General features: G+C 36.7%; 2 protein-coding genes across 5 annotated transcripts; one reads left to right on the plus strand and one right to left on the minus strand.

The window, feature by feature from the left end:
* Positions 1-285: 285 nt before the first annotated feature.
* On the plus strand, positions 286-10,395 carry LOC121298931 (protein zwilch homolog). 2 transcript variants are annotated; one of them, XM_041226266.1, is made up of 19 exons: positions 286-591; positions 1,178-1,232; positions 1,396-1,491; positions 1,788-1,900; positions 2,160-2,362; positions 2,664-2,743; positions 2,929-3,084; positions 3,459-3,530; positions 3,961-4,054; positions 4,759-4,811; positions 4,900-5,008; positions 5,209-5,288; positions 5,568-5,724; positions 5,990-6,018; positions 6,229-6,365; positions 6,697-6,792; positions 7,118-7,236; positions 7,534-7,637; positions 10,066-10,395. In XM_041226266.1, the coding sequence occupies exons 1-18, from the start codon at positions 539-541 to the stop codon at positions 7,623-7,625; spliced, it is 1,794 nt and encodes a 597-aa protein (XP_041082200.1). In that variant the 5' UTR covers positions 286-538; the 3' UTR covers positions 7,626-7,637; positions 10,066-10,395. The 2 variants fall into 2 exon arrangements, with proteins under 2 accessions (XP_041082200.1, XP_041082201.1); XM_041226267.1 differs by lacking the exon at positions 10,066-10,395 and adding an exon at positions 7,893-7,968.
* LOC121298932 (lactase-like protein) lies at positions 8,221-16,565 on the minus strand. Of its 3 annotated transcripts, XM_041226268.1 has the most exons (15): positions 16,466-16,565; positions 15,054-15,223; positions 14,419-14,579; positions 13,606-13,693; positions 13,312-13,421; positions 13,061-13,189; positions 12,440-12,535; positions 12,093-12,147; positions 11,715-11,876; positions 11,096-11,370; positions 10,783-10,909; positions 10,455-10,654; positions 9,829-9,892; positions 8,590-8,634; positions 8,221-8,336 (listed from the first exon to the last, which is right to left on the minus strand). In XM_041226268.1, exons 2-15 carry the CDS (start codon positions 15,178-15,180, stop codon positions 8,221-8,223), a joined length of 1,755 nt encoding a protein of 584 aa, XP_041082202.1. In that variant the 5' UTR covers positions 15,181-15,223; positions 16,466-16,565. The 3 variants fall into 3 exon arrangements, with proteins under 3 accessions (XP_041082202.1, XP_041082203.1, XP_041082204.1); XM_041226269.1 differs by lacking the exon at positions 8,590-8,634; XM_041226270.1 differs by lacking the exons at positions 8,221-8,336; positions 8,590-8,634 and adding an exon at positions 8,646-9,333.
* Positions 16,566-16,662: the final 97 nt, after the last annotated feature.

Below are 16,662 nucleotides of genomic sequence, written 5' to 3' on the forward strand. Positions count from 1 at the left end.
CATTACCAGACTTGCACAAATTACCGCAGAAAACATATAATATCTATTCCTAAAATTAATAAAACCTAAAAAAAATAACACAACATGTTTTAAAAATGTTATTTAGCTATTTTTCTTTTTAAAATATTTTAAAGTAAATGGGGAACTACTTTCTTACAAATGGCACCGTGTCGGCGTATGCTGTAACAAGAAAGGCCGGACTACTTTGTAAAAAAGTATACATACATAAATAAATAATCAGAATAGGTATATATATTTTTTAAATTACAAATTTAAAACGACTTTATAGTCGATTAACTACCAATGTTGTATTATTATAAAATTATAATATTTTTATTACAGTGTTTTTGCTGAGAGACGGGATTGACGTAGGTGCATGCCCGCGCTATTTGTTTTGACACGGGAGGCGGTGTCTGGCCAGTTTTGTACATGAGTATATTGGACTGTTTTAGTAGTTTATTTTATTTTATTTATTTTATTTCCTGTAAACGTACACACAACTTATTATCTTTATGTTTAAAATCGGTTAAGACCTAGAATGAAGAGAAACGGGATTACAGCTGCTGCTGCCGAGTTTCAGAAGTTTCTCATGTGAGTAAAAGACACAAACAATTTTTTTTTTTGTAGTGTATCGCTTATAGGATTTTGGTGGTTGGGAGATTAATTTATATGGGCATTACTGCTTAACTTTCATACTTGAAATTGATGGGTCATTGACTTTTGTTTTTTGGTGGTGTTATTATTTCACGGTTTATACTGCTTGTGCACTCGGCTTCGTCAGAAATGTTTGTTTATATTACCAGTGATGTTAGCTAGTCACCTTCAGATTGAAACCGTGTCACTGAACTATAATATAGCCGTCCACCCGCTTCTACCTGCAGCAGGAGGGGGGTATAGACGCCTTACAGCTTTGTGTTAGCCAGATTCCTCGGTTTATGATATTTTGCAGAATTATAAAAATTTAACAAGACACACTCCCATAGCATAAATGGAAGAAGTGTTTTTTTTTTTGTTTTTTTAATTATATGGAGCACTGCACCCTGTTTATGCATGTAATCGTACTCCTTGCATCAAACAAACATTAAATAGTCGTATTATTATTATTATTATTATTATTATTATTATTATTATTATTATTATTATAATATAATGCATTATGCCTGTTTTCAACTTACAGTGCATATTACCAAGATGGACAAAAAGGAGAATTGAAACAGCCACTGGTTTATGAGGTAAGTTGTTATTTGGACGTGATAAAGAAATTCATCAATCAAATTAAGCTAAGAATTACACAGTTGTGTTTACAGTAATGTATAAGAATTCCGCCCTTAGGGACTGTACAGAAGTGGGCTGCATGGAATTAAACCTGGGACTAACTCGAGTTTGTTTCTCCAGAGTGATATCCAGGTACAGCTGGTAAACGATGAAGGCAAAAACCCCTTGCGCTGTATCTGGAATGGAAGCAAGTCTGTATTTATCATAGAAAAAGCTGTGAGTATTGCAGCACATTTCACCTGATATGCTTTTGTGCTGCTGTAGTAACTTTTAATGAAATATGTTGTTTTGTTCCTTATTGACACTTGTCATTTAATATGACAATATCAGACTTAATAGATTTGTTGTTAATCACTCTATCTGTTGTTTTATCTTTGGGTTCTTAGGTTGCTAAAGTTTTAAACCGCTAAAAAAATAAAATAAAAAAAAAAGAATGCATGGGACTCACTCTGTGCATATAATAATTCCTTCAGAAAGTCACAATTTCCAACAGAATCTGCAATTTCTTTCAGATCCCAAAGCTTGAGAATGAAGAAGAGACGACTGAGGATTCCTTTCCTTCAGATTCAAAGCTTCACTTTAAAGAAGCTCTAGGTCCAATGCCACTGGCTGTTATGAAAGCAAGGTACCCATACAGTGCCATTAGTTTTACACGCAACTCAACATTTGTTTTAGTATCTATTATTAAATATACTCTATTTCGTTTCCCAATTAAAAACCCAATTATCTGTTGTGTTGCAGACATTCAGTAAAATGTGTTAATCCTAATAAATCTGCAGCACCCTACCTTGGAAAACATGCTTTCATTATGTCTTGTTATGTTTTGTTTTATTTTTTTGTAACCTTGGTGTTGAACTAAGCCCTTCATTGTGTTTTTTTCTTAGGCAGTTGATTTCTTGGTATACCATGGCCAATAACCCTAACATGCCCCAGTTAGTGAATGCCAGCAACCCTGCAGTGGTGCTCCCTCCTGTGTGGGTGCGATGTGACAGCTCCGATCCAGAAGGCACCTGCTGGCTTGGGGCTGAAACCATCAGGACTGACGGCAAAGTCACTGGCATCAATTTCCATTCAGTGACATGTAAAGGTAAGATGGAGCATACATTATAGGGATTGTTAAAACAAGACCAAAGATGAACTTTAAGTAAATGGTGACGGTGTGTTGTACAGTATTGGGAATGGAGGTCCAGTGAGATTAAACAAAAAAAAAACTTCTTCAGATTGTCTGATTAGTATTACGTTTTACAGTTATGCTTTGCTAAATAAGACATTTATTGAGTTTGTTTTCATTTCAATGGTCCAGAATGACATGTCTTGCATGTTTTGTTTTTCTTCTTGCTAATCTATCTATTCATTTACATATTCTTTCATGTATTCACTCATTTTAGGTCCAGTTATTGGGAAATCTTCATTTATTAACCTAGATGAGCTGAAAAAAGCTCACAAAGGGAGACACCACTCTTCTACTGTAAGTAGTAGAGAAAAATAACATTTGTGCATTATTTTCTACCAATGCAATTAATTGAATAGAAGGTCAATTGAAATGGTGGTGCTCAAGAGTGCTTTCTGTATGCTTCTAATTGTAACAGGACATTAAAGTTAGTAGAAATGCAGTTACAATCACTGCATGTCATTTTCTGTGTGTATTTCCAGGTGACAACAAAGGGATACGCTCAGTATGATCTTTTTGGTTCAACAGTAGTGGAGAGCAGTATTATTGAATCACAGAGCAATATTGTAGTGGACTTCACCTGGAACAATGTGGAGAACATTCTACAGACTCCACCACTAACATCAGCTGCTACATTGGTAAGAAAAAATAAATAGTTTCTGTTGGGGTTAGTGTATGCAATACTGTGCAGTATGTGGGAGAGCTCTCGGTGCGCATAAGTAGAACAGATAGCATTTCCCAAATGAATAATATGAAGCTGCATATATGCATGCATTACTATGTATTTGTCAGAAGAGAAATGTAGTGTATAGTAAATCTGGAAATATGTCAAGCACGTTTAATTTGTAAACAAAATGAATGTTGTGAATTAGAATTAAAGTTTCAGCTGCAGATTTAACATTCAATACTGTTTAGATTATTAAAATAGACCCTGCATTGGGGTGTCTGTAAGTAACTGCACAAAAGTGCTACAGTGTATTTAATCCAATCTGGCTTTATTTTCTACTTAAAGAACATCAAAGTGGGATCTGGAGACCAAAAGAGTCCAGTGTACCAATTATACAAAGAGCTGGAGTTTCTCATTGTAAGTAGAGTATAACCTGCAAAGTATGTACAGTATTTATGACTGTTAAGACCAATAGCCAGTTCATTTTCACCTTAGTTTCCCCTTAAGTTTTTCTTAAGTTTAATGGTGTAGCAGCAAGCTAGTTAACCACTAAGTCAATATCTTAGATAAGGGCTATATATCCTTCAATGTTTTATGCAACTGGCCACAGACCATTGTAGTTTTTTCTCTGAATTTTTCCTTTTTTTTATTGCTCAGTTGCAATTTTGATGATATAAAAACAAGCAAGAAACAATTTAATTTCATCAAGGCTCCGATACATTGTTGTTTTGAATAATTTATTACCATTTTTTGTTAAATCATTTGCAAACTTGCCTTTGCACTTTGCTTTAAAATTAATTCAGTATTTTACATTGTATGCAGCTAATTTGATATTTTGTGTTTTCAGGTTTTGGCTGAAGGTTTGAAAACAGGGGAGACTGACTGGCCAGAGCCTTTGGAAACCAAAACTGCTGTTGAACTTGTACAAGCATTGATAGAAGGTAAATACAATGTTTTTAATGCTGTTTAGACGTGATTCACCAAAACTGAAAGCAGTTCAAACTTATGTCTGACCTGCTGTATGATAATATTTATTGGATCAAATGCAGATTTTTTTTTTTATTTTATTTTTTTTTTTTAATTTGGGATTGCCAATTATTTTTTTACCTCATTTTCCCCAAATTTGAAATGCTCAATTTTAAGCCTGGCTCACCGCTGCAACCCCCACATTGACTCGGGAGAGACAAAGACAAACACACGCGTCCTTCGAAACGTGTGTTGTCAGCCGTCAGCTTCTTTTCACTCTGCAGGACAGCTATGAAGCTACCTCAGAGCTACAGTGTCGGAGGACCACGCAGCTCTGGAGCGCTTACAGGCAGGCCCACAGGTGCCCAGCCAGTCTACAGGGGTAGTTGGTGCATGGTGAGCTGAGGACACCCTGGCCGACCTAAGCCCTCCCAACCCCGGGCGGCACCTCCTGGGAACACCCATCCACAGCCGGTAGTGGAATAGCCTGGACCCGAACCAGCGATTTCCAGGCTATAGGGCGCATCCTGCACTCCACGCGATGTGCCTTTACCGGATGTGCCTCCTGGGAGCCCTGGATCTAATGCAGATTTGGTTGGATGTTCAGTATTAAAAATAATAATATAAAATAAACTTCTGTTTCTTGTCCATAGCAATAATATGTTGTTTACTTCTGTAGATTTAAAGAACAAATTTGATGTTTACCAGAAACAGCCTGCTAAGGAGTCCGAGGTAATTTTTGTTAGTTTTTTTGTAAAAACATTTTAGATCAATTCAAGTGTGTGTTTTTAGCTTGTGTTTTTTATTTTTTTTATCTTAGAAAATAAAAAGCGATGCTGCCTCAGTTGATGGTTCCATCCAGACTGCATTTGTCACGGACCGCGGAGATCTCGATTTTGCAGAGCAGCTGTGGTCTAGGATGAGGAGGAGTATGTTGGATTTTTCAACACCCTTTTCTCCTTTTCAGTCTTCAGTTTTTACCACCCTTCTGAAACAAGCAGACCTTGTAATTTTAAAGTTTGTTCTTCCGCATTGGTGTGCTTGGTTTTTACTTTTAAACGAGTACTGTTTTAAAGTAAAAAAAAAAAAAACTTACATTTTAAAAAGTTATTTATTGTTATATGTACAGGTGTGACATCCTGTCGAGATGTAGTGGATTCTCTTACATTGGTAATTCAGGCCTTGAAATTCGGTGACATTCAACCATGGGTATGTATTAAACTCTTTTGTTTTTTTAACCCTCCCAGTTTCCTGCTTAATTGATAACGGTGATCTCTAAAATGTATTGTGGGCTTACAGTACCAGGGATTTAGACGCCCTTTAGACCCTTCATTCGTTGTTTATGTTGTGGAATAAAATCTGAATTCTGCCTTTTGTTCGGAAAAACAAAAATAAATCAGAAGATGTTGTTTCTTTCTCTGATCTTGTCACCATTGGCTTCACAATGTTGACAGTGTCGTATCAGATAACTGCGCTTCTCTCTCTCAGATCCACAGAGGGAGCAGCAGTTCTCTTAGCAAGCTGATCCAGCAATCCTACCATGGCAAAATGGACAATTTCTCTCTTACTGGACTTGCACCCATCCGAATGCTGTTGGAGGTTGGGCTAGATAAAATGAGGAAGGACTATATTAACTACTTCATAGGTAACATAGTGCTATAGGTATTTGTGTTTGTGAAAGCAAAGGAAACATTATGTTGCTTTATTGTTATAGTGCAACCACTACAGCATAAAAACAATCCCAAGACGGTATGGTCATTGCTCACATTTTCCCAATAGTGCAATTTCATCATCAGAAAGTATTTTGCTTGCCAATATTGACTTATCAAAGTAACAAATGTTATATTTTCATGGAACAGTCATACTTCATACAGTTCCATTATTGATTTTTAAATTTGTTTCTGTTGCAGGTCAAGAACTTACAACACTAAACTACCTGGTAAGACAATTCTTAGTGTATTGGCAGTTCAGTTTGCTTTATTCCCTGGTAATAGGAAATGGTATCAGTCAATATTATGTATTGCATTTATTCCATTAAACCAGTGTGTGAATACAGCAATTGGATACATTATTTACAGGAGTGCGTTACTTTCCATGTATTGTTTGATAATCTGAATGTGAGACTATTCCTGCTTGCTTCCTCTTTTAGGATTACTTTCTGAGCTCGTCTGTGGATGTACAGGAGCAGGTCCAGCGGCTGAAGAAACTGCACCACATGCTGGAGATTGTGGTGAACTGCCATGCTTTCCTCAACCTGGCTCATGAACACCTTTTCCCTCTAACACAGTAAGGATTTGAAACTTGCTGCGCCCAGCTATAATGCATTGTACTGCTTCACACGGTATAGTATTGCCTTTGTTAATAATAAAATTATTTAAAATCAGGATAACACTTTTTGAAGAAAAAAAAAGTAATATATACAGTAAAAACATAAAAGCATTAACAAATCCTTGATTTTATAGCTCTTCATATTTTAAAATGAACTGGTTTGCAGTTCATCAGCTCTCGTTGCAGATCTGATTTAGTTCTATATTTTGTTCTTGTCTACATTATCTATAAGCTACAGCAGTAACAGATGGTTTGCATGTTCACAGCCTCCCTTTCTTTTCTTTTCAAGGTCTTGCTTGCAGTTTTATAAAAAGCACCCTTACAGTGAAGAAAACGTGTTTCACTTGCAAATCAGACCCTCTGTGATCAGCAGCTTCTATCAAAAGTAAGGACAGCAGTAATTGTCATACTGAAATTAAACATGGCCTTTGGACTGCAATTAGCTGTTGAGATTGAGAAATTTACAAGCATATGAAATTTACAAGCATTTTCTGTTGCTCAGTCCATAGACTGGTATGGTTTGCCAGTAGGTTTGTCTAGCTTGCAAGGTTTCATTTATGATTTAGCATCCATTCAAAGAGCCAGCTGTTCTTTGGAATATTAGAAATCGTATTTTTGACTTTTGTAATTCTCAAATAATGTATACAATGGTTATTAATGAATTGATGAAGTGTTTGTATTTGTTCAACGTTGTCTTTGTTCTGGATTAGTGAGCACCCTCAGACGTGGAGAGTGGAGGTTTCCAGTGGACACGGGCAAAAGGAGGTGAAAACAACGTGGCAGCTCAGTGGCAAGGCGCCAGTGGAGCATGTGGTCTTCCATACACCAGGTGATTTGTGTGGTTTTGTGAACAGCAGGTTTCTTGGTCTGAATAGGGTTAAGAAGTCATCTCTAACTTGCTGTTTGAACTGTGCCACTATACTGTACAAAGTAAAATATTGATTTTGGTGTAGGGGGCAAATAAAATAATTCTAAATTGTTTGTCGGTGAAAACATTCTTTAAAATTGTTTTATAAAAAATGCATACAGCATTGGGTGGACAAACCAATTAATCTAAACTTATGCAATTTGTATACATTGGTGGTTTGTGTGAAGATGTTCATTATTGATATATTTTGTGTTCTAGATATCCCTTTTGCAACAACCGTTAATGGGGAAGACGAGGAACCTGCATATTTCACTACAATCATTAGTTGTAGCCAAGTCCATTTTATGTAAATAACTTCACAGGTACGTCAGAAATCTTTCAACCATGTTTTTAATTTGTAATGACTTAATAATACCAACAACCTTAAATAATATACTTTTCAATACCAATATTGTCTTAACACAATTTCAATTGAGTGTAATAAAATGTAGGGCTAGATCAGAAGTATATTTCATTATAAGCCTGGAGGCTTGTTTTGCAAAGGAATTATTCTGTAATCTTACACAGGTAAACGAAATAGTTTGAAACCGGTGATTGAAATAATCTCCATCTTTCAGATAACACAGCATCTCTTTTCTGTGCAAAGCAACCTACCTATTTTTTTCACATTAAACACCAAACCTGACAGCAGCATGAAGAAATTTTACGAGCACATGGACTTTGTTTTGCAAAATATTTTATCATTAAAAATATTAACATAATACGTCTGGACATGTTAAAGATATTGTTCACGAAAAGTAATGTCAAGCAGCACTTGTGTTAAAAACTGATAAAATAGAATGTGCCTTTGTGTGTGTGGGAGGGGGGCTGTCAGATTTATAAAATTAGCTTTTTAGTTAAACTTCTATTGATTTCTACTGAAAATACCCTTGTCTAAGTTCATTGCTAGTTGTGCCTTCGAAGAAGGAACATGAGGAATATTGCGCTCAGCAGTATGCAGAGAGTGCACACAGTGGGGACAACGATCTCTGTCACCATCTCTGTGTGACTGGTCAGGGGATCTGAAACACAGCAAATACTAATATGAAGAAATAGCAGCTCAGTACTCGGTACTGTAGAGATTTCCTTTAAACGGTAAACAATTATACAGTGCCCACTTGTGATTTCGCTGTCATAATGGAAAAAGTGTTTATCTTTAGGACACTACTATTAAATTCAAGAAGGGTTTTCTTTTGTTTGTCTGCCTGAAGAATAATAGTATTCAGTGCTCAAAGGGTTAATTATACCATGCATTCTCTCTTTTTTTGTGCTTACCATAAATAAGTCTTAGAATATTGGCAGCAGTAGTCCGCTGTTGTTCTATTATTATTAAAGGAGAAAATCAATTACTAAAATGACATTTATTTTGTATTTAGAAGTAGTACATTCACCCTTTGAGGACTGTGATCATCAACCAGTTGCTGTACAGGAAGTCCAATCACTGGGTCTTTCTGTAGGTGGTACTGATAATATACAGAATTACACATGTATGTAGCTCTTTATAAACGTTTGTGGCTTAATTTCTATTTCTTACTTTTATCATTTTAACAGTCTTTTAACTTTTTTTTTTACATATTCTAGGGACGCAGACTTTTAACACAAAGGAAATAACCAAAAGCCCTCAAAGAGTTAATTGTTAATACAAATAAATCAATCAATCAATAAATTAACATTTAGTAAAAACACAGCATAAAAAACATATACCACACCCTTTTTATATGGCAGTTTCTTATTTGTCCAATCTCTAATTAACAATGTTTTCAGTCAGACTGTATCTCTTTGTGGTTTGTTTTAATTCCAGTTATTCAGATATTGACATTTGATGTATGTGTTTTTTTTGTTTGTTTTTTTGTCCATTTCTTAATTAAAACCAAGCCATTGATTTCTAGATTTTAAGAAACCTTTAAGTCTCAGGACATATTTTCTTTAAGTTGAGCCCTAGTACCTAAACTTCATCATGCACTGGCCAAACCTTTGGCATTTCTGCATGTTCCTTATTTTCCTTGGACTTTCTTCTAGCTGGAGGGGCAAACAAAGAAAAGTCCTGTTACTTTGTAGTATGACTGACGTCTAGTTTTTTAAATTTTCAGAAAAATCATTGTCTTTTTGAACGTTAAAGTAATGTGTAATTGAACATGTCGCTACTTTGTTGTCGTTTGGTTAAAAAATAAGAATGTGTCAAGAGTGGGTATTTTTGAAGCACAAGGAGCACAAAAATGCCATTTGTTTGTTTATGACAACCAACTCCATACCTAAACAATATCTATCACAGTAAGTGTTTTGTAGACATCGCATCAATGATTAATACCTTCCAAAAAGCCATCCTCAATTATTTCATATATACTGTTATGTATGGACCATGCTTTTTTTTTTTTTGTTTGTTTGTTTTTTTGGCAGGGACATTTCAAATTCTTGATAGTATTGGAGGCAGAATCTTTTGTTTGTTTGCCCCTGCTAGTGTTACTAAATTGTAACCTATATTTTGTGCAAAAGTTAAATACTTTATTTACTCACCTGCAGCAAGAAGTTGATTACTTGCAGAGCAGCTCTCTATTGCCTTGCGATACCAGTTTTCAGCCTGTCAAAAGCAATAGTCTTAATTATTAGACCCACGACAAGAAGGCAGAAGATTTTTATGGCAATATGTATGCTTGGGCCGCATCTGTTACTGAGAGGCAAAAAACAGATAGACTTTATACATCATTTAAAATAATAATTGCAATATTTTTTTTTTACTAAATTGTTTTTCAGTCTGCTGCTGTTTGGTCTTCGTCCTGATTCCATACCTCGCTTGCCGTTCCAGCACTTATTACAAATTGTGCACATTATATATTTCGAACTTAAGATACACAGGTAGTTCACAAATAATGGTTCTGTTGTTTTTGGATTTCCCATGATTGTGACGCCTTCCTTTTAGAAATGGAACTACAACTTGTCAAAAATGGATTTGGATAATTCCTGTTCTTGGCTTTCTATATGTAGTGTTGTGTATATAACTAACACAATCATATTGGATCAGTCTCTTAAGAATCCATTCACATATGACTGTTTGTGATGTTTTTGTGTTGTAATAAAATCTAAATAAACCATCTTTTCTATCTAAAATGTTACTGGCACTTTTCCTTTTCATCAGTTCTTACCTCCCTCTGGTTCGGGAATCCATTTGAACTGATGATCCTTTTGTAGTACTGGACAGAGGCCTTTGGATAGCGTGGTTTATTCTTGTTTCTAAAATCAACATAGTACAATCCAAACCTCTCGGAGTAACCCTCATCCCATTCAAACTTATCCAGCAGGGACCAGGCAGTGTAACCTTTCACATTCACACCATCCTTCATCGCTGAGGAAAAAAAAAAAAATTACATTAATTAAGAAGCACTAATAATGAAGATGAAAATAAATTCGCCAACAGCAATTTATCAAGGTCATCTTATCAAAATGCAATTCATAGCGTGATATTCTTTGCACCTTTAAGCATCTCACTGATGTATTCCTTGAAGTACTGCATTCTCCAATCATCACAAAGCTCCGTACAAGTCATCTTTTCAGACACTCCATTCTCTGTCACATAGATCATGGGGTTTCCATAGTGAGTCTATAAAGAGAAATGGAATCGCGAGGCCTCAATAACAATATAGTTTTCTTACCTGTTAAACGCTTCTAAGAGAGACAGTTGTATTTCTTTTGAAAATGTTAGGCTTTCAGAAAAGCAGCCATTTGCTTCCTCTGGTGTGATTTCCAACATGTGACTACATTCTGATAACCCTAGAGTGTTTTGTACCTTCACGAAATTGAGCAAGCTCCTGAATCCCCACGGCACAGAATACAACCATTCAGAGCCAGGGTCAGGCCACCGGGGGTCCACCAGCTCCACCAGGTCCCTGTCAGTGAAGTAGCTGGGGCCTTGACTGGCTGGGAAGTTTTTCTGTGTGATGTAGCGTGTAGTGAAATGCCCGATTCCAAGGAAATCGCATGTTCCCTTGATGTAGCTCTTTTCCTGGGATGAGAAGGTCGGCAGCCTTGAGGTTCCCAGGCCTTGCTGTGCACTCTTCCTACCTTCACAAACAACAACATCCGTCGCTTATTTGTTTTATATGCTGAACAGTCTTGAGTGCTACGTGCCAAGTGACAGCTGCGCGTTTAACCTCATCGGGTTAAATGATTAAGAAATGGGTGGGATAATTGGTCACTTGTTTTTTTTGTTTTACATTTTTAAAAAAAATCTAATTTCCAGTTGTAGCTTTAGCATAAACCTGTTTTTCAATAAATGTGAAGTGAGTAGAAATAGTATTTGGTGTTTGGCAGCTTTTGTAACACCCACTGAGAAGCATCATACAAGTTGTTTAATTTGTAATATACCACAGGAATACTTGTGCAGTAATACCTGCTGAAGTTCTTACTTATGTAGTCTTTCATCACTTGTGGATAGTCTCCATTAAAAATTGGGGTTGCGAACCAGCCAAGGTAAAACTGGATGTATCTTTCAGCGGCTTCAATGTCCTTCTGGCTTGTAATGTCAACAGGCTCTCCCCAGTCACCGTTCAGGGAAATGCCAACCATGCCTAGAAAGAGAAACATGCTTTCCATTCAGATGTAAATAATTCATATAAACATATCTTATGCAAGTGATGAGACTTCTAGCGCTGAAACAACCCATTTGCCTCGTTTCAGGGGCTCAGTGGTTATTTGTAATAACTACAGTACCCCAGAAACATCCATGGAGTATCCTCGCCTATATATAGATACATTTATAACCATTTTGACCAGTGGTACAATACCTTTTTGTTTGCTGCGCCATTGGTTGTCATAAGTGTGCCAAACTTTGGCATGAGTCTGTAACAGTAGAAAATAATAATTAATATTTTAAAAAATGAATATGTCTTCAGTCAGCAAAAGCAACTGGAACAATGTAACAAATAAGCAGATTTTTGTGACAAATGTGTTTGGGCCCTTTGTTAATTATTAAACAGTGACAATACAGTTCCACTGGCGTTTGGATCAGTTGAGTATACCCCACTCTGCTCCAATACCATCCATTGTCTGACATATTAGTCTACAATGCCTGCTAATTCTGCCCTTTTTTCTTTTTTTTTTCTTTTGCCTCAATGAGCAGACTGTCTCATACCTTGATGATATAATGAGCTGCTTTGTATGGTGCTGATCCTCTCAGCTTCATCCCAGGCGCATGCTCTCCTGTTTCGTATCCTTCAACAGCAACAGACTGCAGACGAGATTGGTCACTAAGCATTTCTCAACACAGCACGCATGAACTTAACTGTACAGCGAGTTTGATCATCTCTTTGTCACTTTGTCTCAAGGCTTTTTAGAAAGACCTAAAAGCTAGATTCGTATACAGTGCAGCACTGTGTAGCACATCTTAAAGCGAGGTGGCTGAGGCAAGATGTAAATTAGATGAAGAATATGCCATGCCAAGTTGAATACAATAGACTCTTGTGATTGTGTTAAGGAATTGGCATCTCAAAGCATTGCTGGAAAGGCGAGGGGAGGACGTGATCTGCAGACCATACAGTTCAAAGATGAGCGTCCTATACCTCAACAAGAGAAAGCTCTGTAGTCGAAGGGTGAGTTTGTGTCTCATGATAATGTCAGTGTTATCAGCCGCTAAGAGGAGATCCATTCCAATGGGCGTGCAATGCAAATCTAAAGAGCTGCTTTGGGTCTCCGGCTCCACGTGCTGTAAACAAAGCGTACTGTATATTTCTTAACCGCACTGTATATAACTTACCCAAGGGTTGTTAAAAGTAAGCCAGTATTTCACACGATTACCAAACCTCTCGAAACATAGGTTGGCATAGTCATTAAAGTAATTGATCATGCTTAGATTTTGCCAGCCCCCATATTTTTCTTGGAGAACCTAGAAGTAGAGGAAACAAAGTATTAGAATGAATGATTTTTTTGGGAGTTCCTGCCAAGAAAAATGCTGCTAACACCAGGTGTGATTGGAATAGCAATCCTATTCATAACGAGGTCACAGACCTGAGGTAGGTCCCAGTGGTACAGCGTCACAATGGGGGTGATCTTGTTCTCCAAGAGAAGATTAATTAAGTCATCATAGTATTTTATTCCTTTTTCATTCACGTGGTCAGCTGTGGGTGAAGAAAAGGGAATGTTCTTGAGGGTTTCAGTTAGATTAGTGCAAGACATTAACAAACAGGGAATGTGGATTATGGGGTTTTGTAGAACAGTGGATCCAGTTTGCTTACAAGAATCTTTTTTTTTTTTTTTTTTCTTGATTTAAAATAATAAAATATAAATGAAAGTTATTCTTACATTGTATTCCTGTTGGCATGATTCGGGGCCAAGAGATGGAAAATCGATAGTGATTTAATTTCAGCTCTTTCAGTAGGGCAATGTCGTCCTGGGGACAAAAGAGACAAAAACAAAAAAAAAACAAAAAAAAAACATGTCCCTATACAGGAGTAGTTGATTTAATGTCCCTATACAGGAGTTGATTTAATATGCATTTAGTGAATACGTCTCTTCAGAGATTATATCAAAGCACACGTGGTACAAAGATATAAACAATTACTGTACTAACTGAAACTGCTACAACACCGGTTGCATGAATTGCTGATCCAAAGAAAACATTGTTTTTCAGATAGGTAAAATATACCAGCATTTTCTGATGTCTTTACATTTTTACATAGGAATTTAATATAGTTTTTGTTTTGTTTTTTTCCTTTTGTTGTTTAATTGTCAATCAACAAATTAATTTAAAAAATGCTATGCATGTGTTACTACAGTACTCACATGATACCCCTACAGAAAGAGGGGTATCAAACAAATGTAAGTGATCTGGTTAACAAACAGCAGTATACTGCCCATTAAATTCCTAAAAGCTCCCTGGTGCACTCTGCTGGAAAATGGAAGTATTGTCCCCTGTAACCTTTGAACTTGATCCCCTACCAACCCCTGTCCTGAACACTATAGCATTTGTTTCAATTGTGCTGAACCAAAAGAAATGAAAAAAGCAATAAGGTTGCACCTGCCTCTGTACTTTTAGTTTGAAATGATCATGTAAAAAATAATAGTAATAATGATACTTCACTAGTCGCTACCCAGCATCTTATGGTTTCCTGTTACCTTAACTTTGTAGTATCCTTCACATGACGAGTCCCCAGTTTCGTTGTAGATCACCTTCCCCTCTTTATGGGAGAAGACATCCCAGATGCTCATTCCTTTTCCGTCCTTATCCCAGGCTCCTTCTGTTTGATAGGCTGAGCTGCCGACCCCCCAAGAAAAACCTGCGAGAAAAATGACACCCTGGAGCAAAAACGCCTTGAGCAAATTAAGCGAAAAAAAACAAAACCTTAAGGTGTATTTATTATGCATTATTTATTAAAACCACCTTTCAAAAACGTTAATCAGTTTGAGCTCCATTTTTACTCTTGTGCAGATCATGGTGTACCTGAAGATTTCTGTGTTTAGCTTGTTAAATCCTACCCTGTTCTGGTCAGAGTAGCTGGAGGCTGTTTAGAGCTTACAGCCTCCCTATCAGCTTTTCTCAAATAAGCTACAAACTTTGACAACAGAGTGATCGTGGGGCAGTGTGGTGATGGTATTAAAATCCAATGTAATTGAATATACTAGCAAGTATGGGTAAACCTTTGTAGAAGACAGTGCGGGATAGGGCTTCAAGCTGAGGCTCGGGTGCTGGGAGATCCTGGTAGTTCTGAATCCCACCACTGCCACAAAACGAAGTGCATTACAAAATGTACCAGTTGGAAAAGTGCCATAATAGAAGGAGCCGCGGTCGTTCTTTGTCCAGTCGAAGTCCTCAGCCGCAGACAGACACAGCACCAGCACAAGCACATGGCAAACGCTCAGCACATGGGGCTGCAGCATTGTGAGTTCAGGAGGGCAAGCAGTGTTCACTTTTCAGAAGCGTCTGGAGGAGCAGGGCGGAAAGGACAATTAGCATACGAGAGAGAAGAAAGGGTAAAGAGAGCAGGGTCCAATCACCAAGGGCCTCTCATATTGTACATCATCAGCACCCCTTTGCACTGTGTTTTGCTTACTGAACTGCGATAAAGGAAGGTTGGGGGAGATGTTTATCCCTTAAACTGTACCTTGCAAGCAATATCATCTCATAAAAGGTCTTTTAAAGCATCTAGGTTTAGAACCTGTTAATTACAACATTGTAATGAAGTAGAAAAAGGGTGCTTACAGTGCTTAAACTCTTCACTACATAATAAAACATACTTGTAGTATATTGAATCTACACTATAATAATTTTTTAATATATGTATTAATATAATTCTTTGATACTAGATTTAAATCTGCATAAAAATCGAAATAAATAAATCTACTGTTGCTTTTTAATAGAACCACTTGAATTTTAAATACAAATATAAATTATAAACTTCACTTCAACAAAACTTACTTTATCTCTTCTGATGCAGAATAATAAATTCATATTTCCATATTCTAATTTAAAGAAAATGCTTGAGCCCACCTAAAATAAACTAGATTACATTCAGCACTTTGTCATTCACCATTCCCATTGATGGAAAATCTGTTAATCTAATGGGGATCTAAATGAGAGCTGTGGAAAGCTTTAGTAAAAAAAAAAAAAAAAAAAAAAAAAAACATTCTGCAATACCAGAAATAAATGTGGTTATAACACATTGCCTTAATGCTCCTCAAGTACCAGATGCTACTCCGCAATAATATGCATTCTCTGCAGATTTCTTGATGCTAAACATGTTACCATTATCACAAGTAAGGTCTATCACGGTTCACTGTAAACTTTACAGTGTAAAGCCATCTTCTGCTCATGTTGCTGCATTGAAATAAGAAGTACAACATCTTTCTCGAGTTCCATTCACACACTAATAACAGAATGTGTGTCTGTTGTAACCATGAAGAGGTACTGTATTTCAGCAAATGTGATCACATGGATATAGATGAGCTCAGTGCAACTATAGACATCTAGTTATTCTGATGAAATCTGCTTAAAACAGGTGCAAGATATCGGTGAATTTCATTAAAATACCCCCTTGTTTTATGTGACAAATAAAAAAAATGATTGTACATAAGCACCAACCAGCCTCCAATAAAAGAATACAAGAAACATTGTAAACAGGTAAAGCGTTCTTGAACATCTGAAAAGAAATCGTAAAGCTCTTACCTGTGACCCAATCAGCATTAGTCCTGACTGGAAATGCAAGAAATTTACCCGAGCATCCAGAATAAATGAACCTTCACAAAATACCTCTTTCGCTTTGCAATTTTCAAACAGCTGCCACAAAACCCTGGAGAAACATCCAGCAGGGAACTTCTATTCAAGGGCCTCGTGACCCAAACAAAATTAAAAATCCCTCAGTT

The sequence above is a fragment of the Polyodon spathula genome, chromosome 24, assembly GCF_017654505.1.
Source record: "Polyodon spathula isolate WHYD16114869_AA chromosome 24, ASM1765450v1, whole genome shotgun sequence".
Lineage (NCBI taxonomy): Eukaryota > Metazoa > Chordata > Actinopteri > Acipenseriformes > Polyodontidae > Polyodon > Polyodon spathula.

Coding starts and splice junctions, on each gene's coding strand:
- LOC121298932 (XM_041226268.1), bottom strand. CDS start 15,180: ATGCTGCAGCCCCATGTGCTGAGCGTTTGCCATGTGCTTGTGCTGGTG. Junction 13,694..14,418: donor AAGGATACTACAAAGTTAAG/GTAACAGGAAAC, acceptor TTTTGTCCCCAG/GACGACATTGCCCTACTGAA. Junction 12,148..12,439: donor CAGCTCATTATATCATCAAG/GTATGAGACAGT, acceptor CTACTGTTACAG/ACTCATGCCAAAGTTTGGCA.
- LOC121298931 (XM_041226266.1), top strand. CDS start 539: ATGAAGAGAAACGGGATTACAGCTGCTGCTGCCGAGTTTCAGAAGTTT. Junction 592..1,177: donor GAGTTTCAGAAGTTTCTCAT/GTGAGTAAAAGA, acceptor TTCAACTTACAG/TGCATATTACCAAGATGGAC. Junction 5,289..5,567: donor TCGGTGACATTCAACCATGG/GTATGTATTAAA, acceptor TCTCTCTCTCAG/ATCCACAGAGGGAGCAGCAG.